The sequence below is a fragment of the Botryllus schlosseri genome, chromosome 2 (assembly GCF_051294905.1).
Source record: "Botryllus schlosseri isolate E-star chromosome 2, Bs_hap1, whole genome shotgun sequence".
NCBI classification, from domain to species: domain Eukaryota; kingdom Metazoa; phylum Chordata; class Ascidiacea; order Stolidobranchia; family Styelidae; genus Botryllus; species Botryllus schlosseri.
In genome coordinates, this window is record NC_137237.1 from 39698440 (window position 1) to 39725987 (window position 27548).

The window sequence follows — 27548 nt, forward strand, 5'->3', positions numbered from 1 at the left end:
GCATTCGACTTGTATTGGCATTCACCATTTTTGCATAACTTGCTGAGGATTTGGACATTACAATACTTTACTAACAGTCGTACGACTTTCCTATAAAGTTGATTCAATGTCGGCTTTTGACTTTTGAGTTTAATCACAAATGCCAAATATCATTTGGAATCCAAAATATCAAATTCGTTCAGCTCTGAAATATGATATAGGCTATCCCTGTACTACTATACCTATACTTAAGCAACGTTAAGTGTATATTTTCACTGATGGTGTTATGTGTGGTTTTCATATATTTTGTATAGCACGCTGCATTATATTTTCTGTGTCACAGCTCTGCACCTGTAAAGAGAAAGAAAATGACGAAAATATTCCGGTTTTAAAGATTCAAAAGGACTAAACGTATCGTGATATTCGCATCTGATGAAAAATCGACAAAAATACGTCCTAACGAGATTGAGTCATCGAAGCGTGTTTTAGTAATTGGGAAATGCATGCTCAGGCATATTCCCCACCAATGAAATTCAAGTCATTTAAAATCACCTTTACCAAATCGTACTACTTACAGAACAACCTGCAGTGCTGCTCATTGCTTATACAGTTATTGGCCTATGGCATTCGACGTGCTATAATCTATTCTATCATCTATTCAGCCATGTGATCAATCGCAACGTTGGTCCCCAACCTTTTCCGACTCTTATCCCGCTTATCAATATGGACACAAATTTTCGCCCCCTCCATATATAGGGATCTGAAAAAGAGGACATCTAATAGGGAAATTTATTTACCTAACTCTGATTGTTGGTGAATTGACTAAAAAAGACCATTTGCCGTGGTAGTAGGTGCTTCGCAAACCGGTTCCTTTTCTCTAGTCGTATGCAGAATATGCCGCTTTCACGTCCTTTTTTCGACCTGGTTAATTAAATATACCTCACTGGACGTTGTAACATTTTTGCCCCCTTTTCACTCAAAATCACCTACTGGCTGGCGATATCGTCCAGACTTCTATGACTGGACACTGCACCCTGTTGGTTGGTAAATTGATATCTTATTAGCCATCGAATTTTGGTATATTGTGCGCTACAGTTACTTACCTTTATATAGTATCCAGCATCCACTGTATAATTGATTCTATCGGGTCAGCAAGAAAATCACTTTCGTCATAAGTATTTAAAGTACTACGTGTTGTTAAAATGATCGAAATATTTATCACATTTTCCTCACTGTCGATGCGCGAAAACTTTCAACGCGTTTCATATGTTTATATTTTATGAAATAAATAACAGATACATTGCAATCTCAAATTCGTCAGGGCGTAGCATCAAGAGTTTCTTCTTGTTTTGCCTCCGCACACCGAAGGTTTATGCAGGTTCTTTTTTCCGGATTGAAAATCGTCCATGGTGCCGAGAATGTCCACCATTTGTCCAATTACGTTGTCCAGCGCCGAGTGACGGTATTTGGAAAAGTCCTGAACGCAGGAAATAAAGTCTTTGAGTTTTTGCGTTTCAATAACAGAATGAGTGTTGCATAATTATGTCGGCTGAGTCCAGAAGGGTTGTAATGGTGCGAGTCGCAATTGTTGGTGACTCGACTTAAGTCAACTTGAGGAAAATAAGGACTTGTGCTCGACTCATTGCGCATGACTCGGCCAAGTCACACGTGACGGCACTCAGGCAGCCACGACGAGCATGTCATTATGCCTTCAAAGAATGGTCAGTTATCGTATTATTGGTGTTTCGCCCATCCGTACTGGTATGTGTAAAATAGGGCCACAAACTGTGGAGCGAGGAAAGTTGGTATATTATGAATGCGAGGCATTCGATTACACCCATTCATAGTTGTAAAAAAGAGGGTTGAGTGGGATTTGTACGTTAAAACTGGACACAATGACTTGGACTCGGACTAGAGTCTCAAAACTATGGCTAGGACTCAACTATTTGCTTCCTGACTTCGACTCGGACTGGTATCGGTGGTGAATTGAAACTGACTCTACTTGACTCGAGTCGAAACTATGAAAGTAGGTTTGACTTGTGACTCGTAACCTTGCGACTTCGCTACAGCCCTGTTACCCAGTAAAATACCTATATCGCCAATTTTTCAGTCCGAAAACTATATAATAGAGTTTGATTTATTTATATCTTAACGACCGTAGCCTATCTATCTATATGGCACCGGATAGATATATAAATACTGTTGCTCAAATGCTCATATGCTCTTATCATAACAAATCTTTTGCAATCCATTGAGTTATATACCGATGGCACATTCTTCACCAAACACAATTATAGTTATACTATGTATCTACAGTTTCTTATTCTATATTAGTTATGGTCAAACAGTCAGTCAGTCATAATTGGACGTATCATGCGCAAATGTCAAATATGTACTGACTAGCGTTGGGACCCCGGGAAATCCCGATCCCGGGATCCCGGGATTTTGAAGCAATCCCGATCCCGGGATTAATCGCAATGAAATCCCGGGATTTGTAAACAGCATCTACCAAGGCTTACGTAGCGTCATGTCTCTTATTTTGGTAATAAAGCAGTGTTACAAACTCGGCTGATTGTCTAAAACAATTCACAATTATATGATAATAAATCCAACTATGGCATAAAATGAACTGCACAATCATTTCCGTCGTAGTCTACGGATCGTAGCAGTGGCTTATTCTGCATACGACACCAAAGTTGACTAAAAAATGGTCAACTTAACGGCGGAAACCGGTTTTTGGAGCACCTACTCGGAAAAATTACCTTTTTATTTACTGAATTCTTTGGCGATCAAAGTAGTTAGGTGAATGATTTTCCCATTTATATGTCCTCTTCTTCGGATCCGTAAATATGGGACGATAGGGGATGGGGGGCGAAAATGTGTGTCAAGGTTGATAAGGGGGCGATGAGACGAAAAAGGTTGGGAACCACTGGTATAGCAAAAAGGGACTGGCAACGCATTTAAGGTCCGTAGCCTACACATGATAGTAATTAAATCAACCCGCATGACTCAATCGGGCAAGTCAAAAAATATCATTCCTTTTATAAATCGCATAATCCTCGGTTCGATGAACTTCCTAGCCAGTTAACTGCTGTGGACGGGCTAGCATATAAAAAAATTGCCCCAAAGTGAGCAAATTCGTCGGGCCTTCAAGGCTGACGGCTATAACTTGCCAAGATGTCACAAACGGGTTCGGGACTTCGTGATCGAGCACAAAAAAAATCCGCAAGTGTGTGGAAGAAGAGCTTATGGCAATGTAACGGAATGATGGAAATTTTTTCGATCACGTTCGACAAATCAACTCCTACACGAAGCAGGCGGTACATGAATTTAAACGCTCATTATCCGGGTGGCTTTCGATCGCTGCGTTTCATTCGTATTCACGGGAGCATGGTTTTGCGTCAATATTACAAGGAATAAATGTTGTCTGTGTAGTTGTATGTGCATTTTGCTACTTTGCCAATCCCGGGAAATCCCGGGATTGAGGAGCGGAAATCCCGATCCCGGGATTTGAAATTTGATCCCGAAGTCCCAACCCTAGTACTGACCAGACATGGTCAGTAAATATTCACTTTTACTTTGTCGAAGTACTCAAGTAGGTTTATCTACTTGCACCTCTTCCTCAAGTAGTTTTGATTTTAGTCTACTACAACTTTTCAGTTTTCAGTTTGAAAACTAGGGCTAGAAAACTTGAGTTTTGGGTTACTTGGAAACGCTACTTCTAGTTGTACTTGAAATTAAATTGACATCGTTATTCTACTTGAGTACCAACGATGACTTCTTTGACCACCTCTACTCCTAACTGGTGCATGCAATCATATTAAACACACTCCATGGTCCGATTTGTCTCGAGTCATATGTATTGGACGATTCGAGTGATTCGACTACAAGTCGAGTCAATATACACAAATTGATTCAAGTCAAGTCGTGCCTTTTGCAATAACTGCGGAAATGAAAGGAGTCAAGTCAAATCAAATCATCGCAAAATTGCGGCTCGAGTCATTACAACCCTGGTTTTAAACCATATGTTGAGAACCAAAGTTTTAAACAGTACCCTTTTCGCAGCGATATCTTCGATAAGGTCCGTGTCTCTTATTCTAGCTTCGTCGGTTTGTTGCAGTGTAAGTGTCACGGAGTCGTCCAGAGTGTCTCGGTTTTGTACAAGCTTATCTTCCATGGCCTTCATGTTATTCTCCGTGTACGCTATCATCCGGCGAGCCTCTATTTAATTAAACGATGCAAAATCAATTGGAGACAGAATAAAACCACGCGATCAACTTGAAAATTTTAAGGTCAACAAATCTTATGGGTGGTATGCTAAACAAGATTAAATAGTTTTATTCTGCGTATAAGTGAGGGATCCGACCCTGTAGTTCATCGAGTCAAATACGAAGATGTTTTCCAAATTCCTAAAGATAGTTCAGTTTTCTCCTCATGAGGCCAATTAGCTGGATGGAAACGAATTTCAGCACGTATTTCATGATAACGTTAGAATTTCACTGATTTCCAATCTCAGGGGCAGTATGATGGTTGGGAATTTGATCGTTTTGAAGGTCGGTCTATATCCAAAGGGGGTCACTGGTCAGTAACGAAGATCTTCCGAAATCAGACCGCCAAATAATTTGAAGTTTGAATGCTATAGTTCTTCAAGTCTCACATGTCTAAAATATTGCCTATGCAGCCTACTAAATAGCATACAAACTCGTCAATGAATACTATTCTAACCCTTCACATGCTCCCGGGTCTTCTCGCAAGCGTAGCTCAATCTGTGATTCTCTTGATACAGTCTTTCGTGCCGTTTCATCTCTTCGCACACGAGCAGGTTGGTTTCCTTGAGAGGATTCATGTTCGAGAAATACTCCGATGCTTCTGCGTTAGTCTGGGCGATCTCCTCTTTTATTCTCTCCTTCATTTTGTCCAACTCTGAGACGGAATCAAATCGCATTTGGAACAACAAATACAGGTATAGAAAACTTATACTGCAATGGGAACCAAACACATCAGAACAAGCTACTGTTTATTTAATGCGCAACGCGATCTGTAACTACAACATAGTACTACTCAATTTTTAAAACTCGCAGCTAGAATTAGAGCTAACGACCGTCATAAATCCGTCACTATAACTAATCAAAATACAACCAACTACAGATTCATTTCTCAAGTAACTCATTTCTTATTTTATCATAATTGGATCGGTGTTCCATGTGAAGTACAAGTTTGAAATTTGATGGGTTTCTTACCCCAAAAGCCATAACCCACCCCTCACTACATCACTCTCAGTAGTGATGACACTGAGCTGACAATGGCTGCAAGAACATCACACAAAGGAACAGCCGTATCACGATTCACGCCAAACGACGACACATATTTTCTAGATGTTCGTAAAGTAAGTCCTTATAAGTGCGTTATAACTTGTACCAACCAAGAAATAAACTACCTCCATGTAATATAATGCGGATCAACTATATACCCAATCCGGTTAAGCGATATTAGCAGAAGCGAAACGGAATTATTGTTCCGTCAGTCGCAGCTAGTGGGAGAATAGTCATATTGTTAGAAATAGGAATTAGACGTTTAAATTTTTGTCCTTGATATTATTTTGTTTGCTTTTTCTTGCCAGTTCTCTATTGATTGACACTAAAGTGGTGAGAGTAAGTGTAGGGAAGTAGTTACACTGGTCATGCAGATGCGATATTAATTCTTTTCAAAGTTCAGGCTTGTAAATCAACGTTAATATCTATTGTTTCGGTGGAACACTATATAAGTACTGAGACAAATAAGGTCCGTGTTTATCACGGAAAATAACTGCATTCAGACCGCGGTATGACCAATTGAGCAGGCATGCTTTACTACATTTCATGCGCTCCCGGTCATCCCAACTACAGTTGAGACTCGGTGGTTTGTATTTCGTTACAGCGATGACCTACCTTTGATTTCTTTGTTCTTTCTATCCTTTGCTAGACTCATATCTCTCACTGTCCGGTTCAAACTGACGATATCGTTCCGCACGAGCGTGTGACTTTCCTTCACTTCTGCGTATTCTACGCAAACTCGACAATGCTTAGGCTCCAACTCATCGAATCGCGTTTGCAATGATGCAATTGCTGCCTGAATATAAATAGGTCATGTCTAGGGTTTGGCACAATGATTCGAGTCGATTGGTGGGACGCGATTTTGACGCGTGCAGAACTCGTGCGCCCCATCACCATGATGAATTATTTATAAAAGGGCATTTGCATTTCGATGCTTCTGTCCCAACTTGAAAACCCTGAAATTTCAAATGATAGGTTCACATACAAGGTACTATACAATACGATACAAGGTAAACATTTTCAACTTCCACATCATCCACACTCGCATGACTCAGTGATGAGTGATACAAAAATCACCCAAATTCGGCATTATAAACTATCGTAGTCTGCAGGGTCGTAATCAAGTCGCAAGTTTCAGAGTCACAAGTCAATCTCACTTTTATAGTTTTTACTCGAGTCAAGTTGAGTCAATTTCAATCCACTATCGAGTCAAGTCCAAGTCGGCGTGCAGAGGGCCGAGTCATTGTGTTGACTGTTCAGATTCCCGTTAAGTCTTGGTGAACCCAACATTTTACAACTCAGCTTGGTGATATCGAATGCTTCGAATTCATTATATACTAATTTACCTCACTTTTAACGGTTTCTGGTCGCATTTTCAGTTACTAGTACTAATAGACGAAATAGAAATAGTGTCGTAACTTTACTATTCGTCGATATGACAATGAAATGTCGGTCTTGGCCGCCCAAGTCGGGAGTCCTATGACTCAGTTCGAGTCATTCGCAATGATTCAGTACACATGTTGATCAAGCCGTGTCGAGTCATTTCTGTATTTTGAAATAATGACTCGATGTAAATCGAGTCACCTCAAAATCGCGACTCGATTCGGACTTGATTCGAGTCATGGCTCGAGGTATTACAACCCCGGTAGTCTATAACTGAGCTATGTATTTATATATAAATCAGTGTGGTCATGTCGGTTCTCGTGACTAATATGCACAAGAATCCCTCCTTAAGCAATACAGTATCGGTTCCGGTCCTAGAACCGAATATGCTAGAATCCCCCCCCCCACGTCTCTCATTGCACTCTACAATTACCGAATGGATAGACTAATTCGGTCTTTGATCATGTCTGCATGAGAAACATTGTATGCGTTAGTAGGGTCAAGCGCAGAACGATGCCATTAGTAATAGTGGGTATTTGGAATAAATATAGGAAACAAAGGTTAATATGGTGTGATATAAGTGTTATTTTCGGCGACCTCGTGAGGTACAAATAAGCTTAATACGGATTAATTTATATATTTCATTTCATGATTGAATTTTTAGTTCTGACATTAGCACAATAATATTGGTGTACCGAGCTGTTCTCCGATGACGTTTCTATTTTTGCGATATCCTCTCTAAGCTCTTGAAGGACGATTTCGTAATATCGCTCAGTTATCTCTTCGTCGTGAACCAGTTTTTCCCGCCGCCTGCGATACGACTCCACACTTTCAGAGGTTTCTTTGTGGTCCCGTTTCCACAATGCCTTCTGTTCTCTGAGGAAGTAATCAAAACATACAATCAATAACTAAAGGCAATGGAGTTTGTCAAGGGATTAGTTATTCCGGGTTTGCAGATCACATTTGAACACACCACATAGGATTTTCCCACTCAAAATCCGTTTCAAATACGCGTTAATGTACCTGGTACTCGAACCTGGTACTACCCCAGTTTTCATTAATAGTTGCATAACGAGAATTATAGTTCCGATATGCTGTTTTGGTAGGGTTACCATATTTTGGAAATCTGAAAAGAGGACACTTTTTCAAAAATTTTCAGACTTTCAAAACCGGAAAAAAATCCTGAAAAATGGTAAATTTTCCCCACATCGTGGTCGGTTGACTAAATAAAAGATCAACTTTATCGCTCAGTGCTCAAAATACATTTTTTTCTTTCAGATTATCAGGTGGTTGACTACAAGAAAAAGTCAACTTTCCTGCACAGCTCCCGAAATACCGGGCGGAGCGTTACTTCAGCGCTGATTTACTGTATCTAAGTCGATTTGGCCATGTATTTACCCAAAATTCTCAAAAAAGAGGACAAAATCTCCAAAAAATGGGACATTTGGGCGCCCTGCGAGGACACTTTCAAACAACTCATAAAAGAGCACAATTCCTCTTAAAAAAGTACGTATGGTCAGTAAAGAAGTATTTAAACGTAGATTTCACCGTGCCGTGCTGCAAGTTGGCAGATACGGAATTAAAAATGCAGAAATCGACCATTGTAGTTGACAAACACCATGAATGCCCCAAACAATCAAACATAGATTTTGTCTACTTGCACTTCTTCCTCAAGTGGTTACGATTTTAGACTACTTCAACTTCGACTTGATAGTTTTCACTTTCGTAGGCAAACTTCTACCTAGAATACTTAGTTTTTTAGTTACTCGGATATCTCGACTTCTACTTCTACTTGAGTAAAATTCACGGTTTAAATTCTAGTTCTACTTGAGTACCGATGGTGGCTCATTCGATCACTTTTTTACCAATGTGAAAACCTGGATTGGTAGTATTATAACATCCCAGGCAGGCACTAAAAAGCTAGTATAATTGCGAGAATAATGTGTTTTTGTGAAATCGTGATCAACGCCCTACCTTTTCGCAAGGTGAAATGAAACAGCCTTGGTCGCTAAAATATCAAGTCATTAACAATGCGGTATTTTTCTGTTTGCAGTTGCATAAAACGCGTATATATGAACTTTCCATGTTATGTTTAGGGCCGGTTTGGGCAATGGGCATGCACGGCCCGCAACACCGTTTGTGCGGCCCCTGAAAACCTCAAGAAAGATATTGATAAAATGCGTGCCAAAAATCAAATTATTGTGCCGACTTTACTAAACTTGTTCTTAATATACTTCACTATAACAATGATAAGTTATGGTCGTTCCAAGATGTTTATTTCTTATTTCTGTTGATACCGCAATAGCCTGATCTCAATACCCGTGCATTTTCAGATGTGTCTTGTTGAACATCACATAAAGTCAAGACAGAAATGACATGATTCGGTTCACGAGCGTGATTTTGAATATGAAACTCCATTAAGTTCAAGTTGAATGCGTCCCGCGAGCCAAAAGGTTTGCCAAACTCTGGGTTAGGGTAAGGGTTGGAGTCAGAGTCATTGCGAGTGACACTGGACTCGAGTTGAAGATGAATACTCGACTCGGACTAGAATCACTCAGTCACTCGAATTCCCTAGCCATACTTATCATCATCTGAAATTGTGCTGCACATGATTTTCTCCATTCAAACATATGGTAGGCATACTGAATTCAGTGATTCGCTCATACATCAGTAGGTTCAGTTGCTTCTCTCCGTTTTTAGTGAATTTGACCATCTTGTCCTTTTCTGCGTGCATGTCCTCGACCAACTGTTTCACTTGTGACAGCTCGCTTTTCCTGAAAAATAAAATGAAGACTAATGACGCCTCTGTAACTGTAATGTATGTGTATGCTTTGAATTTTTATTGATCGTTTACGACAGGGGTGTCAAACATACGGTCCGAATGCCGCACCCAGCCCGCGTAGCACTTCAGAGTAGTTTGAAAAATGCTCGTATTATAAAGAAAATTTAGAACACATACTTCCATTAAGTAATCTCTCAAAGAAGCAAGTATCGAACATATTCATATTAGAGGTCGACCGATTATCGACATGGCCGATTATCGAGGCCGATATTTAGAATTTTCCCGATTATCGATATCGGCCTATGAAGGCCGATAACGCGGCCGATATTTTATATTTAGAAAATTTTAAAAATATTGGAAATGCAATGCCCCGTGTTCTCAATCTCAAGAAATCGACGACGCAAAGAGCAATATATGACAGATTTAACCTTGCAGGACGAGTTTAACTGGGTGAGAATGCAGAAAAACTATATGCTTCCTCCATTGCAATCTACCTTTTTTGGACTGATCAGCAATTCTGTATCCTGTTTTGCTTTTTGGGTCATCCCAAATTCCAACGAATGTGCACAATTAAGCAATAATTCTATTCAATTTTAGTTTTCTCGTTTGTTGTTCAGCTTTCTGTGGCATGAACAAGTGCAATCTAGCCTAACGAATAATATTTTTGGTGAAATTGTTCTCTGCTCCTTCCATATTAATATCGGCATATGATATCGGTTATCGGCCTTGTGACTGTGTCGATATATCGGTGTCGGTATCGACCTGTAAAAACCAATATCGGTCGACTTCTACTTCATATGCCACATTATCACTATGCGGCGGTCCCGCTGCGGTTTAGCACTAGTCACCACTGTGAACAAGTCTGTGGCATTGACACTACTGAGCTCAGAGTTTTATGGAAAAATAAACCAAAAAGTAGTTATTCACGGAAACGAAAAAACCAATGCGAAATCATTATCGCAGGCAACATGGAGAATATAACAGTCCACGAAGAATTCGTGGTTTAACTTCAGACTCCAACGATCCATTGCATCTAGAAAGCATCGAATGGTGATTTGAATATAATGGGCAAAATCCAACGTTCGCTTTGACAGTAGAATGTCTTGTCCACCTCACAGCGCACACTTTTCTACTAAAACAGTGCTTCCCAACCTTTTTCGACTCATCGCCCCCTTTTCAAGCTCCACACCGATCATCGCCCTCCAAATATAGGGAACCAAAAAACTGGCATACAAACTATAATCACCGGCGAGTTGACTAAATAAAAAGGTCAACTCGAAATTACACTTTTACAGCTAAATTTTCTTGAGTTGACTAACTAAAAAAAAGACATTTCTCAGACTTGACTCCAATATAGCCGTTTTAACGCGCCGTCGCTCCCTATCGACCCTTTCGTCCGTTTCCGCCCCCCTATAGCCCCCTTCGTTATTTCTGCCCGTCTAGACCGCCAAATCGCCCACGAGCGACATTGAAAACCACTGGACTAAAACAAATGGAGCACAGAAATACACCAACTTATATGTTCGTAGTGCCACTGTTTATAACGGTATTCAATCGGATAAACATATATCGTATTTTTGAGAAATGCGTTGTATGAGAGGAAAGGTGTTGCTAGAATAGACCTCCTCCCTATGTTCCGTAACATACGATTAAGTATAGGCTCAATAATAAAGTATTCACGTGGTACTTATTACCACCTCAGCTGCCTAGTACTTTTGGTTGATTGAGAAAATCCTACAAAGTTTACTACAATAGCGGCTTACCTGCATTCTTCTTCCCTGCCAAGATCGTGTTCCAACTTGGTGATCTTCCGATCGTAGATGCTCCTCGTCATTTCGCGATACTTGAGAACGGTCGCGATGCGAGAATTCGTATCCTCCTTCTCGTTTTTAGCGAACGTGGCCTCTTCAGACACCGCGTCCAGCTGCATGTATTATGAAGTGATGAGTTATCTCGCTAAAGCATTTCACTGTACTAGAGAAGGGGCAACCAACGATAACGTTTCTGTGTCACTTAGGTTGTGGACTATACTATACACTACTGGTTGTATTGTCTCGAGTCATGAATCGACAGAGGTAATCAAAGTAGTCAAGAAAGCTACTCAAGTAGAAGTAGAAGTAGCGACGGAAAAATCTACTCAAGTACGAGTAGAAGTACTTCTTCAGTAAGCAACCTAAAACTACTTGAAGTAGAAGTAGAATTGGCTGACTTTAAATCTACTCAAGTAAGGAAGTAGTTGTGAAAACGATCGTAATTCGTTCACATGGATTGTCAAAAGGTTCAAATTGAGCTATGCGAAAGGTGCCGAGCTTGATTCATATTGATGCATACAGGAGATATCGAATTTTCGACAGCATAAACATTCGTCCGCATCATGGGATGAAAATGACAGTATTGATATAGAAATGCGAATCTAATCCTCTGTTTACTCGAACAGAACGTTTTGAAAAATATCGCGGTATGGCGCCCCTCCCCTCATATATAAGGCCCGTAGTTTAGTCGAAGAGCAAATATGGAGAAATGGTATAGGATACGGTGTAAAAACTTAGCGCGATTAGTCAACGTTAATAAAATATGGGGATCGTAAAAATGCCATATTGTGTATCTTTATTTCCGGATATTAAAGGCATTACTACACTTGGTTCTACACTTCAACGCGTAGGCTATGTTATCCAAACAAAAGAACTGATATTAATTAGAACTCAAAGTAAATGATACTGGGAATTGAAAGTGAAATATAAATACTACTTCTGGAGGCGTCTTTAGTCGAGAAAGTTTCGAAGGTTGGTATGCTACAACAGCTCTAAAACTAAAAGTCCACTTTTCCAGATTAGAACACGCCATGGACTGCTAGATTACGATATGATAAGTAAATGCTAGATTGCGAAACATCAGTTTCAAACGTTATGATGACCCGTATACTCTGTCACAAAATATTTGATATGGACGAAGGGCGACAATGATAGGTGTGAACCGTACCACGCCAACCCGCTACCTAAACTATATTCACTGACACCTTCGAGAAATCATACTGGTTACCCCGAATCCACTGCGCGCGAAGCGCGACGAAAATTCTGGGCTTTACTCAACTTTGTTGAAAATTAAATGTTGATACTCTTTGAAAACAGCCCCGAAATTCCTCAAGCTATCTTCCTAATTGGAGGATTAAACTACTTGTACTTGAAAAACTGAAAATAGCGAAAAGTAAGTAAGTAGATCACAAAATATTTCGAAGTAGAAGTAGAAGTACCGAAAATCATATATACTTGAGTAAGTACCAGAAGTAGAGGGAAACTACTTAAGTACTTCGAAAAAGTAGAAGTACTTCGTTGCTGACCACCTCTGTGAATCGACTAGGGTGGCAGGACTTCGAAGGAAAGGTTTTGATTACCATATGAGTCATATCCATGAGTTCAGTCTTTCTCAATTTCACTTTCTCGCCGTCATCTTTCATTTGCTCCTTTTTCGCCTCCAGCGATTCCGCCATTTCGTTCCTGGTTTTCCGCATTTCTGCTCTCTCCTCCAACTCACGCGTCGTCTCCTCCAGGACAACATCTAGCTTTCGTTCCAGCGAAGCCACTTTTTCCTAGAGAATAAAACATGTTACTTTGATTCGTTTTGTACAACAAAGTACTGAGAATCAATTCTGACCAGGTCGTTTATATAAAAACATGATCGAAACTATATGCCCTAGAAAAGTACTGGTGTGTTATCACAGTCGCTTTTTCGTCTGTAAATGATATTTCGTGCTAGGCTTATGTGCAATAGGGCAGTCAAGTTTTTTGTTAAAAAAACCTTCATTTTATCCTATTAAATTTAATATTTTCTAACTCATGTAGCTTCGATGCTACAAGTTGGAATTGAACCAAATTTGAACAAACTTGGTAATTTTGAACAACCCTAATTTGCATGAACTGCCCGCTGCACCCCATAGTCACAGTATTGTAATAATGATATCGAACTCGTTTCTACATGCGTTTATATCAGGGGCGGACAAGTCAATTGGACATTTGTGGTCGGTCAAAGTTGTCAACAAGTTCTTTGAACTCTGACTTCATGTCGTAGGCCTATGTAGAAACCCTTGGTAAAGACTGAACGTGCGGAGCATCAGTTATTTTGGAACGCAGCCTTGTCTCGTTAATGTTCATTGTCTAAAATATGTGTAGATTCGAACAGAGCAAGTATTTTCATGTCCATCTTTCTCAGATTGGCAAACTTGGATTTATTCTGTGACGCATAAAGCTTGTCAATGCTTTCAGAATACTATTTCATTTTATGGTAGAAACTCGCAGCGGGCCGGATCCCTCCCGCGGGACATATGTTGCCCGTCCATGGTTTATGTGATATTGCTGCAGATGTTATGTCGTGTAGTTTCGAATACCATGGGTTGCATACATATTAAACAACTTTCCTCGTATGTTGCTTGCTGTCTAGTCTTCCAAATGATTTATTGTCACTGCAATGAGCCTGCACTTTGCGTATTGCTACAGCTACTATTGTTGAATTGGATTTTCCTAAAACAACCCTGACTTTGATCGTACTTATAGTAGATGAATCGCCTTAGTGACCAGGCGAACGTGATGCTAGTCTGTCGTAATGCAGAATCAGTTAGCCAAAAATCCGTTTCACGTTGATCATCGGCAGTCTGAAGAGCTATTACCGTCTAGTAGAACTCATCTGATCTACAGTAGCATACGAAAAACTCTGTAGAGCAACAGAAATTCATTACAGTTAAGTTAGTTGAGGCGATTATCGACACAAATCAATGCGAAAGCTCATTTATTATTCACACGGCAGGGTGTGTGCCAAATTGCGCGTGCACAATGCACATTCATAGCTAACCTAACATTGTTATCAAGTAGCTGCAAGAATTTGAAAAAAATATATTCTGAACAATCCAAGTGAATTTGTGCTTTTATCTGTATCGGCTCATAAATCCGATACCAATAGGGGTCTCGTTGTGACTATGATTGCCGAAAAAGGACCAGTGTAGTGTAAGTACAAAGAAAAATAAACACGTTCGATATGGCACTAGGTCGGAGAGGAGAATACGCAAACCAACACTGAATTGTCCAGGACATATCACCTCATAGTCGTGGGTCTGAGAATCCAACTGGGCCTGCAGCATTTCCAACTCGTCCACGGCCGCCTTGAATCTGGTTCGCTTGTTGCCAATGATTGTCTCCTGCTTGGCGCGCTATGAATGATACAACGTATTTCGATTTTTGTCTATCTGTTGGGCAAGATGATTTCAACAATTTTATAGGTTGCTTCCGTATCAGAATCAGTTCATTGTTAATTTCATAATGTCAAGACTCCGCAAGAATGCGATACAAAGAAAAGATAGGAAAGTCTCGAAACGACTCGGAGTAGTCTTCGAAATCACACACGCACCCGGGCCTAGGCGATGTAAAAGTAGGCATGTACATTGAATGAAAAGTAAAAGAAGTTAATATAAAACAAACCACAAAATGAGGTGGCATGTGACGGAGGGCGAGATCGATATATCATGTCCTGACCCGGTAAAAGTTTAGGGCTGGCAGTATTTTGCAAGAAGTTTCGTGTATAGTTAGCGGATTCATATTTGCATAGCTCCACTAAATACTCTATATGCCGGATAATTGAAGAATCTGCAGAGGAATCTACAGAGTTGGTTAAAGTAGTTATCCTTGACAGGGAGAAGTAAAATTATAGCAACTACTTCAAGTGGAAGCAGAAAGCAAAATGTCTGAAATCAATTTGACTTGTGACTCGGAATCTTGTGACTGTGTTACAACCCTGGCATTTTTATTTTCCATGCTACTGTATTATTTCGTCCAATTCATATAATTTCACTCATAGATGTGATTAAAGCATATCCCTAAACTGCTTTCTCTGTTTCAATGACCAAAGTTCAACAAGTATAGGTCGCGATGACTGAAATACAATTAAGTAGGAGTGATAGTACTCAAAAAACGTAACCGCTTAAGCAGCGTAGTGAAGTAAGTGGTGGAAAGCAAAAACCTACTTGGTACTAAAAAAAAATTGAATTATCTTCTGAATTTGAAATATAAAAACCAAAAATCAGGCTCGGTTTATATAAAATCAGAATTCGTTCTCTAAAGCACGAGATTGGCGAATATCCGTGCACCAAGCATTTATATCATTTTCAGGAAAACTAGGACTCAAATTACAATAAAATGAGATTAGAGTTACGTTACCGATATTTCGATCTATTCGGTCCAATTAGACAACTGGTTTTATCTAGTTGTTCAAATCTGCATCTCACCTTCGCCCTAATGTCCTCTGCATTGGTTTCGCGAGCGAGCGTAATTTTCTCCTGCGCTGCATAAAGTTTTTGGGCTTTACGGAACTTTTTATCGACCGTCTCGTAGTGCGCTTTGGCCAAACTGGTGCGATGATCTTGAGTCGCAATCTACAGCGATAACACAAACTCCAAAGCAATGTGTAGTGGATTCTGAAACTAGGTGAGCCGCCTCCTTACGATATGGACTCTCCGTAGGCAGATTATGTGGATTCCGGTGAGAATAGCTACTGCTTAACAGCGGGTGTCAATATAGCGAGTTCAACATAGCCATACATTCATTATAACGAGTTAAAAAAAAATAATGATGGTTATGAATATGATCTGGTTGTATTGGGTTGGTTAGAGACTCAGATTTAGGGATCAGGCCAGCATGTGTTAGGGCAGTGGTTCTGAACCTTGGCGATTTTGAAGGGGGCGGAAACGCTCAGGGGGCGATATGGGGGTGCTGAAGAAAAATGGATTCGCAATAGATGATGTGGTAGTAAGACACATCGTTAATCAGTATTCAGAGCAAATTAACATTCCACAAAACATGTCAAATCCCGAAATTTTTGAAATGTTTGCTTCATATGTTTTCATAAATGCAGTGGGTTATTATAATTCCTGTAAAACGAGTTGCACGTACTTCTAGATCGTCAATTTCCCATTAAAACACTGCCGTCACGCTTGCTAGGGTTATTTTCAACAAAAGATTTCGAATTAGGCATTACATCCCGCAGCGCACAGCGTGTGAAAATCGACAGAGGCACTGTATGTAACTTTTGAGTGTGAGAGCCCCTTGTACATAAATTAAGTTTTGAAGCTTTGTGCACGAAATGAATAACAATACTTGTAGGCCTATTTAAGAGCTACAAAGTTATATCGTCGGAATATTTCTTCTTTGGAATACATTCATGTTAAAATTAATAACTGGGTACAGTACTAAATTCACTGTGAGCAGATATATGCATCCCATCCTCAGTTGACTTACTTATTGTTAACCAAAGCACTAAGACAAAATCCAATTCCATTAATTTTCCCGTATTGTCAATCGCAGATGTGAATTTGGAATGGTTCGAACCACAGGGTATGAGACCGTACCCGATTGTTGCTATAATAATCCTGACTCTGAATATACCGCACACAGTTATTATATGTTTTATTATAGTCGAATGGTCCTCGAGCGCGATTAAAGCGCGAAACATTTCCAATATAAAAGACCCGACATGACCGACCGGACTTGACCTCTCACCAGGACCGAAACTGCTGCAACCCAAACCCCCAATCGGTGAGCTCGAAGGGTGCCCTAAATTATTTCGGTGAATGAACATAAATTGCACATCATGTTTTTACGATTCCCCCAGGGAAGAATACTCGTAATTAAAAAAAAATGGAAATGGGCATTTCGGCGTCGGCCAATACCACGCTACGATGCACGAAGACAAATGAAGTTCCGGTCAATATGGGACTCCGAGCAGTGTGTCAGAAAGATCGTCAGCGAGAAAACCTTAGCCGAAGAGGATTGCCCTTATGTTGACCGTGAATTTCGATGTATATAAGTCTAATTGTCCGTAGGTGCTTAATTCGCTCGTGCAGAATTATCATGTGGTCGCAATCTGCACCCCACAGGACAAATAACATCCATCAGAGAAAATTATTTGCCAGTGAAGAAATATCAGTTATGAATCATGTGCTTACTTTAGTTTATTACGTTTATTCGTTTCGATATCTTTTGACTATATAGCGGGCAAGAGATAACAAAATAACTACATGTAACGAATAAGTTGTACCAACGACCGAATATTTGCAATTATTAATTACGTGGGTTTCATTTTCCAATACAACAGCTCACTTAGCGCTACTGGTAAATCTAATTACGAGGGCTGAGAGGACAAAAAGTTTATAGCGACATATAAATGCAATTCCACCTATTCCTTCATCTATTATAGAAGATTTTGGCGCCTAGGGAGACCAGGTCACACAAACTTTGCTGACCATCGAAATCAAGTGACGGGGTTTTTGGGGCAAAGCCCTCAGAAGTTTGATTTATCACTACATGGGTGCGCAAGACGATCGTTTTTTTAGGGGGGATGACGAAGTGCTGTTACGGCCCTCCCTCTTACCCACTGTCTTTATTAGCCTACAGTCATTACAATATGATGAGGGGGGCGCTGGAGCACGTTAATTTTTGAAAGGGGGCGCTGGAGGAAAAAAGGTTAAGAACCACTGTGTTAGGGTAATGGCTGCGGGCTCGTTGTTAGTTTCGGGTTCGAGATATGATTCGGGTACGATTAGGGATCCGGTTAGTTTGTTTCAGGGTTATGTGTAGCTGGTGAGAGTTGGGCTTAGGTTAAGGTTCGGGAACAGGCCATCTTGTTTAAGAGGTATATGCATGGACCATGGATACGATTGAAGTTATAGTTCGGTTAATGTCCTGGGTCAGGACAGTTAATTTTAATGTCTCGCGTAAGGTTAAGGTTATTTTCCGATAAATTGAGTGCCTCGTTCCATTCTGACTACAGACTGACGGATAATAGGTTCACCGATCATATCGAGTAGATATCACGATTTGAGAGAAATATCGTTATTGGTCATTCCTAGGGCGATTTTTTTGACATGTAAAAATAAGTCAAAATTTTGTCAAAATTGTAGCATTAGGTCAGGAAATTGTCATAACTGTTTAGTTTGGACCCCTACCTTTCGTTTTTATCGTAGAATTCGCACTGTCGATGAACTTATCATTTGATATTTTACAGCTTGAATAGCCTACTTTGTAGGCCTACCGTTGTAGACGGCCCATCGTCTGCTCATTGTGAATAACAAACGGTCAAATGAACCAAATAGGTTGACATGGTGATATGGTCAATGTACCGCTATATCCTAACTGAGCAAGACTGCTTGGTCATTGCATGGCATATAAAGAATCGCATGATGGAAACTTGTGATGTAGACACCGTTGCCAGAATGAAGCAACAAGGTGTGTCACCAGAAGTGTAAGCACAACTTCAGTGTTGTCAGCCAAAAACTGCTGCTGTTGATCGTTCTTTTTCCATTATTGACATGCTACTTAATGAGAACAGACACTTTCTATCCGAGAATGTAGGAAAGAATCTTTCGTTGTACTACAGCAAATTTTAATTGGTTCTACCGTAATAGGTGATGTAACTCTAGGAATTCTTCATAGGGCCAGATTTTGTTAACGTACAAGTTTTTTCATGTAAAGTTTGGCAGTGTTTCAAGTCAAAAACGTTCTTTTCAGACCAAACTACTTCGTAAGGATAAACAGTTCCCACCAGAAATGAAGATAAGTATTCCAATTTTAACATTATGTGTGAAAACACCTAATTTGCATACGTGAGGTCAGAATTTCATCAAAATTAAATTTTTTTAGGTCAAAAAAGTCAAAATTTTGATTTTCTAGGTCAAAATCGTCCGTTTTTTTGGTAAAAAAACGCCAATTAGATGTTAATGTATATCTTATTGTTGTTGTTTATTGGACGGGAAATTTGGCGCTTATCACCTGATGGTCTTTTGCACCACGGGATATATCATATTTAATATCTCATTTTTCTTCACATCTCGGGATGGTAGTAGGGAATCAGAGAACTGCAGCCTTCGACTGCTATACTGGGAATATTAATCTATTTTTTATAGCTTACGGGCGGAGGTAAAAGTAGTCTAGTCATCGTTGGTACTCAAGTAGAAGGTGATGTGGCGTCTTCACAGTAAGTTATTAATATATGTCTTCAATCTACTTTTCCCAAAAAATCTGTAAATTTTGCAATAAAAGTAGTCTAAAATCATAGCCACTTGAGTAAAAGGCAAAACCCACTTGAGTATTCTGAGAATGCGTAGATGTACTTTGTTATTGGTCACCTCTGCATACAGGTGTCGAGACGCAGCCTTATTCTATTTCATATCCAGGCATAGCAATGAATGTAAAGCTGTTCCAATTATTGCTCTGAACCTTTGGTTGGAAGCCATATCTTTTAAATATCTTCTGAATAGGTCTTAATCGGACTTTTCGGTCAAGGCGTTGGTTCTCGGTTGAATCTGTACCGGCTAAAAATCAAATATCGTCTCTCTCTAGTTATGACTGTCTCTATTCTGAATGGATCGCTCTCATAACACTCGATGTCTTGAACGCGGGTCAGATTATGTATATATTGCCCTCGTGTAACGTTAACCCTTGATTTCTTTCTGTCACCTACGGATTCATCACTACCCACATTGACAGTTCCTAAAAGCACAGAGAAAGCAAACTCGTTTACCTTTGCCCTAGTTTCGTCTGCCTGGGGCTTTATTTTCGACATTTGCGAGAGGCAGTAATTCCAATATTCTTCGATATCGCGACACAGTTCGTCCGCTTCTCCCATCATCATCAACACTTTATCATGGGTATCTATCGTCTGGCATCTGCAACAGACATATCAGAACTACTTGATATTCAAAATGTGCAAGTAGAAAAAGAACTAGAATTACTTACTTTTCAAAACTAGCTCTTAGAAAGACGTATACAACTCTACTCACATTTTAAAACTCCAACTAGAACTGGGGCTAGAAGCAACACACTTCGGTAACCAACCAACTAACTAACTAACTAACTAACTAACTAACTAACTAACTAACTAACTAACTAACTAACTAACTAACTAACTAACTAACTAACTAACTAACTAACTAACTAACTAACTAACTAACTAACTAACTAACTAACTAACTAACTAACTAACTAACTAACTAACTAACTAACTAACTAACTAACTAACTAACTAACTAACTAACTAACTAACTAACTAACTAACTAACTAACTAACTAACTAACTAACTAACTAACTAACTAACTAACTAACTAACTAACTAACTAACTAACTAAAGGCATGGATTCCTTGACTAGGGGTCGGGACCCCAATGGAGTGGTTTGCTTATTCTCTGGGGTCGCGGAGACGAAAATGAAATACCAATTACCATTACAAGAATGCCAATTAAGAGGATGCTATCAGCAGTTCACTTCTGAATATTCTAGTTCATTTTTCAAAATAAAAGAAAACACGACCTTTGAGGAATGCTGTGAACCCGGCAAACAATGTAGCAGATCAGTCGAATCGTCATTTTAAAGCGTCACCTACTGTAACTTATAGCTGATATCTGGCCGTGTTATTGACGATGAAAGTGTCGCGGGCATAAGTCAGTGATTGTTCCTTCCGGGAAAACTACACGTGTACGGTAATGATATGTGTTAACAGTTTAATACATGCCATGACGGATGGCGCGGTCGAATGACGTAAGATCGTTTTATGTATTTCGTGTGACGCAGTATTTCGCGTAACAGTACTTGATTATACTTCGATTGGATGTAGATAGATATGCTGCCGGAAGACATTGCTATACAGTATACAGTCTTGATTGAGTTTCTTAACCCAAGGACGGAGGTTGGCTATCTGCGCTCATAGTCGCCTGCTTCACACATATGCAGTGAGTGGGTTTCGGCCAAGGTGCTGACCACTTTTTAGTACCTAGAACGCCAAATTGAGAGGTGGGGTCGCGAAACATTTTTAAATCGAAATTTCGACCATAAAAGTTTGGGAACCCCCGAGCAAAAGCATAACAAACTATTTCCGGATGGTGATAATTAATGAATTGCAAATGAGTGAAGAAATATTGGAGATAGCGGCATTTAAAAATACGATTTTCCAGTTTGAAATGGGAGGAGTCTGGACTCCAAAATACGCCCACTGGCTACGCCAATATTATTAGTAGTTACTGAGCTAGCAATGGGTGCAAAACATCGCACAATAGAACACAAGTTTCTCGACTAATCCAAAACGACGACTTGTATTTTCTAGTTGCTTTACAACTAGATCAATAAAATGCACAACTGGAACTAGAACAACTCAAAAACATTAGTTGGCTAGCCGTCGACTAACTAGATAGGCGCACTCCTAGCGAACAGACTGTGTATTTCCGCCTGTGTGCAAGCCCTGCTATACGGGTGTGAATATAAACCTGTTGCACACGAAACCAGAACCTATCTCATACTTATACCGCTGTATAAATCGAGTAGCCTACAACATTTAATCCAAATTATGCATGCACGAAGGAGGATCGGAGGATGGCGTAGGCTACTTGTAGCGGTGGGGGGGGGTGGCTACTTTTTACACTGCATTTAAGTATTTTCGTGACCAACGCAAAATGCCTAATGACAAAAGAATTAGGACAATATGTTCCGTTACCAAATATCGGGGTTATGTCTCCAGGTTTCCATGACGATCTCAAGAATAAATTCCGCTGATCGTACCCGAAAAGAAATTTATACTATAGAATGCCTAAGCTGTAAAAATTAGCAGTTTGATCTTTAAAAAGATTACGTATTAGTAGAAGTAGTCTATATCAATCAGTGGTGATCAGGTAGAAGTAGAAGGTACGCCGTAAATTTCTACTCAAGCAGGATTAGTAGTACCGATTTACAAATAAGTAAAAAAGTTAAGTAGCCTATCCTAGAACAGATTTTGGATAAACAACCTAAAACTGATACGTCGAAGTAGAAGTCTAAAATCATAACTTTAGCGAAAGTACTTCGAATAAACAAATCTAGCTTGTTACTGATCACCTCTGCAGACAGTCTGACCACTCAATTAAATACGACAAGTCGGCTACACTAACTGACCATCTCTGACTCTACCTTGTTTCATTGACCTTCATCCTCGCGGTCGCCTTTTTCTCGAGAGTCTTGCTCACTTTGATGGAGATCTCGGGCCACAGTTCGTGCATCTTACTCGATTTCTCCATTAGATTTTCTTTCTCCTTCGCGATCGCTGCAGATTTCTGGCGGATTGGAATGCGGATTTGTTGCGGAATATCTCTGAGCGACAAATCGCAGACTTGTACAAATATGCTAAATATGCAATTTAAATATGCTAAACTAGAACTAGAGTCAGGCTACTCGCTACTGGAACTAGAACTGCTCACTCACATCTAGAACTAAAATTAATCATTTTTCACAGCCGACAACAAAAACAAGATTTGGAGCTAGTCACTTTGCAAAACTTGCATCGAGAAGTATAACCACTCAATTTTAAAAACTGACGACTATAGAACTTTAACTGCAACTACTCACTTTCGAAAACTCAGTAGCAATAGAACTGTAACTAACAATACCAGTATTTAAAAAGTCACAGCCAACTAACTGATACACAACTAAGAAGATTCAATTACAAAGCAACGGATTCATTTTTTTCATTTTGTCCGAGTCAGATCGGTTTGCCATAGAAACATCAGTGCAAGTTTGAAATGGGAGGGGTTTCGAACCCCGTACCCTACACCTGGCTACATCGCTGTTAATAGTCACGACTCTTAGCTAGCAATGACTGCAAGATCAGAACACCGGTATCACGACTCCGGCTGAACAACGACGCGTGTCTTCTTGTTGTTGGGCAAATATTTTTACAACAAGATCTCGAACTAGAACTCTGCTCAAAACACCAGTAGTAAGTTGTTCGTTAACAAAATAGATTGATAGTTTTGTACAAGTCTGTCAGAAAGTCATCGTTACTTTGCGCTGCGCCTCCAGTTCTTCGTTTATACGCTTCATTTCGTTCTGAAGCTCTTGTATGTAGCGTGCGTTATCGGCTCTCGCGATTTTGCTAGCATTTTTCTGAATGGCAAATAAGATCGCTTGTTCAACAGTGACGCTCACGTTGGTCAACGTCATTTGCAATTTTGTGGCAATCGGGATGTAAATGTTACAGATTCAATAACTCAACTCTATAATGGTGTTGCATTTACCGATCATCATATACTTGGGTTACCATAAGTCCTTCTTTAGAAGGATTTGTCCTCCTTTTTCAGTTTTTTGACAATGTCCTCCGAGGACGCCTAAACGTCCTCCTTTTAGCAATTCGTCCTCCTTTACAGCTTTTAGAGCTAAGATAATGGATAAATTCGAGCGAAAATGAGCATAAATGACCCTACGCAGGAAATTCGTGGTTCAAACGTAAGCGATCGACGACCTATTTTTTAGTCAACGGTAAATGAGGAAGAAAGACTGTATTCCGGTAGCTAAGCCGGAAAAGGTGACCTTTTTTGTCAACCGACCACAATGTCATGGAAAATTTATCATTTTTCCTGAATTTACTCCGGTATTGTAAGTCTGAAAATTTTGAAAAAGTGTCCTCCTTTCCCGATTTCCAAATATGTCAACCCTATCATATACTGTCCGAGTCGAAATGTAATCATTCTCAATCACAATATGTTAAAAGAAAATTTCCAATCAGCGTTTTACTCTATTTAACTGCAATGTTGTCCAAAATTTCATATGCTGTTCAATTTACTTCATTACTATTCTGTGTTGACCACAATATCAGATCATAACAACTGTCGCTGACCTAGTGATACTGTGTTAATATACTGTGCATTGCAGATTTAAACTCGTACGATACCCAACTCCGACTAACTTCCCTAAGTATGGTATGCCTAGCTCAAATCCACTATTTGAAACAACTTATTTAAGAACATTTTATACTTCCTCTTGATATATTAGCGATATCATAGTATATTGGGTTTTTCTCCATGTCCCCGTGGGCTATATGATAGGTATCTGTAATTGTTGTATAGCTATACCTATTAATTTCAATAAACTCGTGCTGAGATATGTTCATCTCAGGCACGTACCAATTCGACTCCGCAATCCTCACGAAGTGCTGTGAACCTGCGCCATGCCCGACCGGCATCGATCGTGGCCGCTTCTAAGGCGCTTCTCAAGTTTTGGAAGTCGTTGTACAGATTCTCCACGCACTCAATGACTGTGTTGATGTCATCTTCGGAATCTGCGTCACAAAGGATCTCTAAATCGATTGTTATTGACATTGCTTGTGTGGCGAGATAGCGTAGTGGTATAATCCAACGCTAGGACACCAATGGGTTGTGGATACGAGTCCGACCGAGGTCACCACAGAATTCCTACCGAAGTGTTGTAGGTTTACGTAGCCTCCTCCTCACCATCTGCTCCATGGAAGCCAGGGGCGGGCAACTTCTCCAGTCGGCGGGCCGGTTGTAGGAAAATTAAGTAATTGGCAGGCAGGATTGCTGAATCGATACATTATTCGCCCATTTATCCATATGTACAAGGAATAAATCGTATTTAATCAATTTATTTTACCGACAGCCATTTCACTTCAAAGCAATTTCTAGCCGATCATGACAAAGACAATGTGGATTTGAGAACAGTATTGTCATACAGGCGCCACCATGTATGTTTCTCTCTGATCAATTAACACACGGTGCAATCCTTCATTGAGATTTAAAGGCGTTCGATCTGCGCGGTACCCCAAATTTACCGAGATATCAATTCATTCGGGCTGAGTAAGTCGCAAATGCCGATAATGCAAGTCTTTTCGCTTCGGCGTACTTACGCGAAAGCTCCACTCTCGCACCCTGCGCACACACGTATAAAATAACATACCGACACTAAAATTTGACGTAGTAAGCAAACAGTGGGGAATCTCGGCAGACTGGGGCCGCGGGCCACATTATCATGTAAGACGGCAAACTGTCCACGGGCCGGACAAAATCCCGTCGCGGGCTGGATCCGGCCCGTGGGTCGTATGTTGCCCGTCTCTGAGGAAGCGGTGTCATAAATTTAGCCCAGAAGTCTACAAGTCGGCAGCTTCGCAATCAAAAATAAGTAATATCGGCTTAGCGTAAGCCTGGTGAGCTGCGTATAATGTACATTGGGCCGGACCCAATTGGTTTAAGTCCGTGATCTAAAGCTTTTATGGTAACTTTATTTGAGTTTTAGAATATTACATACACGTATATATACGGACACATACATACATATACCATTCATTTTGGCAACTCAGGACAGAAATATTTACAGTAATCAAGTGGAGAAACTAAAAATCCCGATTAAATTTGGAGCTCTACGACATGGTATTTCGTGTAGCCATTAAAATTGGCCCCAGGGGTAAAATGGTTAGGTACCACTGCTCTGAATATCACTAAAACTAATCGATCATTTCAAAACTTACTGTCGCTAAACCGCTCGGACTTTTTCAAATATATCAGCAGCGTTGTGACCGAAGATATTGCGTTTCCGTCCATTGCTTCAGACCCAAACTCCCAATTATTTATATCGATCGTTGTAGTTTACAAGACCTCATTATTACGTAACAATCGGGCCGTAAATATTCAAAATTTGGCAGTTTTGAGAATTTTCGTCTAAACAGATGTGTAGTGACTGAATCCCAATTTCTTGCGGTCAAAGACACCATACACCATAATTGTTTCATTAACTCACTTGTATACTATGGGAATCAGGCATTTGGTCCGTTTTTTCAAAATGCGTAATGATTAAAGCGTTTTAAAATTGTATTCTATATGATGTTTTCTTTTGGGAAAGTACCTTTTATTTGTCTCGTGCAATTTCGTAGATTATCTCTATGTTACTGCAAGCATTACGTTGCCACACAAGTTTTACATGTCACGAGCTTTTGTTGTGTGTCCAAAATAATCTCGTATATAGTTTACGTTCAGTCATCGATGATTAGGCAACCTACATCGCTGACATATGTCACAAAGAAATTGAGGACAGAATTGGTGGATCAGGGCTGTTAAAATGTATAATTTTATCCAAAATATTCATAATATAAACGCAGAATACTTTCCACGCATCAAAAATACAATATTACCTAGGGGGTTGGCAACAGGGAAAGTAGCCTATATGGGAAAACTATCCAATATGGTATGAATCAATTGAGGCGGGTTTGAAGTATGGAAAATTTTCATTCCATACCATAACATGTCCAACTTACTATTATTTAAAAATTGATGTTAGTATAGTTAACTAAATTGAATCTTTTGAATAGCTCCAATTCGAAACACGGGCCTGTGAATAATACCCAATCTCTTACCCCCAGAACACATAAATATGCGAATTAAACACAAATACCAAGGGGCTGCCAACCGGCGGCCCGCGGGCCAAATGCAGTCCGCGACGTAATTCTCGAAGTTAGTTGTAACATCAGGTAAAATTGCAAGGCTAACCAAAATTTGATCAGCCTGACCTCGAAATTTGATGATGACTAAAACATCAGTTCCGGCGCATTGGCGTCACCAGAGGCCGGTCACATTTATCGGATATCTTCGCATATGACCATTATGTAAATATTTCGTAGCAGATTTATTTGACTTGAAATGTTTCTTAGCACTTCACATGATTTATTGTCACTCGACTTCTTTGGCATCGGAGCACCATCGTGAAAATTATAAATACGCGTAATTTACAAAATTGAATCTAACTATATTCGCAATTAGGAGATAACGTGTCGTCCAACATGCGAATTCGCTTGTGCGCTCGCAACGAGGTCGTAGGCGATCAAACATTTGCACAAAATGATAGAGGCATGTTTACCGAAACCTTCGATATTGCTATGTCTAAACGCCGAATAATCATGTCCTTGCCAAATTACCCCTGTGGTATACAGAGGCGACCCCAACATATACAAGTAACATATTTATTGTTCGAATTCATTCATTACCGTCGAACAAAAATTTAGCGCCTCGCGCGACTGGGACTTAATTTTACACTGCACAGTTGTACTGTACACACAGTGTTCATGACATAATTGTTAATGGTTTACAGCGCAGTAATATAAGTCTTGTTTTCAACGTTGCCTAAATCGGTTCGCTGCTATCGGACGACTAAAAAAATTATCAACATTCAAATGGCCCGCACGTTGGTTCGTGAATCTCATGGGGCCCTTTGGCTGAAGAGGTTGGCCACCCCTGATTTACACAAACATATACG

General features: G+C 39.9%; 2 protein-coding genes and 1 long non-coding RNA gene across 4 annotated transcripts in view; 1 reads left to right on the forward strand and 2 right to left on the reverse strand.

Annotated features, from left to right (window-relative positions):
• LOC145458976 (uncharacterized) overlaps nt 1-1292 on the forward strand; it is a 33379-nt gene extending 32087 nt beyond the window's left edge. Inside the window, exon 13 of the mRNA XM_080337493.1 lies at nt 323-1292. Coding sequence (XP_080193619.1) covers nt 323-371 — 49 coding nt within the window. The 3' untranslated portion in view covers nt 372-1292. The remainder of the gene's footprint in view (nt 1-322) is intronic.
• LOC145459277 (uncharacterized) overlaps nt 1-27548 on the reverse strand; it is a 416587-nt gene that overhangs the window by 22885 nt on the left and 366154 nt on the right. The gene's annotated exons all lie outside the window — the stretch shown is intronic.
• LOC145459019 (uncharacterized) lies at nt 1230-25863 on the reverse strand. Of its 2 annotated transcripts, XM_080337564.1 has the most exons (15): nt 25771-25863; nt 24413-24567; nt 23295-23396; nt 22425-22567; nt 20014-20158; nt 15725-15871; nt 14543-14653; nt 12848-13042; nt 11220-11380; nt 9341-9448; nt 7370-7550; nt 5907-6087; nt 4705-4902; nt 4034-4200; nt 1230-1456 (listed from the first exon to the last, which is right to left on the reverse strand). In XM_080337564.1, the coding sequence occupies exons 1-15, from the start codon at nt 25841-25843 to the stop codon at nt 1310-1312; spliced, it is 2214 nt and encodes a 737-aa protein (XP_080193690.1). In that variant the 5' UTR covers nt 25844-25863; the 3' UTR covers nt 1230-1309. The 2 variants fall into 2 exon arrangements, with proteins under 2 accessions (XP_080193690.1, XP_080193701.1); XM_080337575.1 differs by lacking the exons at nt 24413-24567; nt 25771-25863 and having other exon boundaries at nt 22425-22604; nt 23295-23378.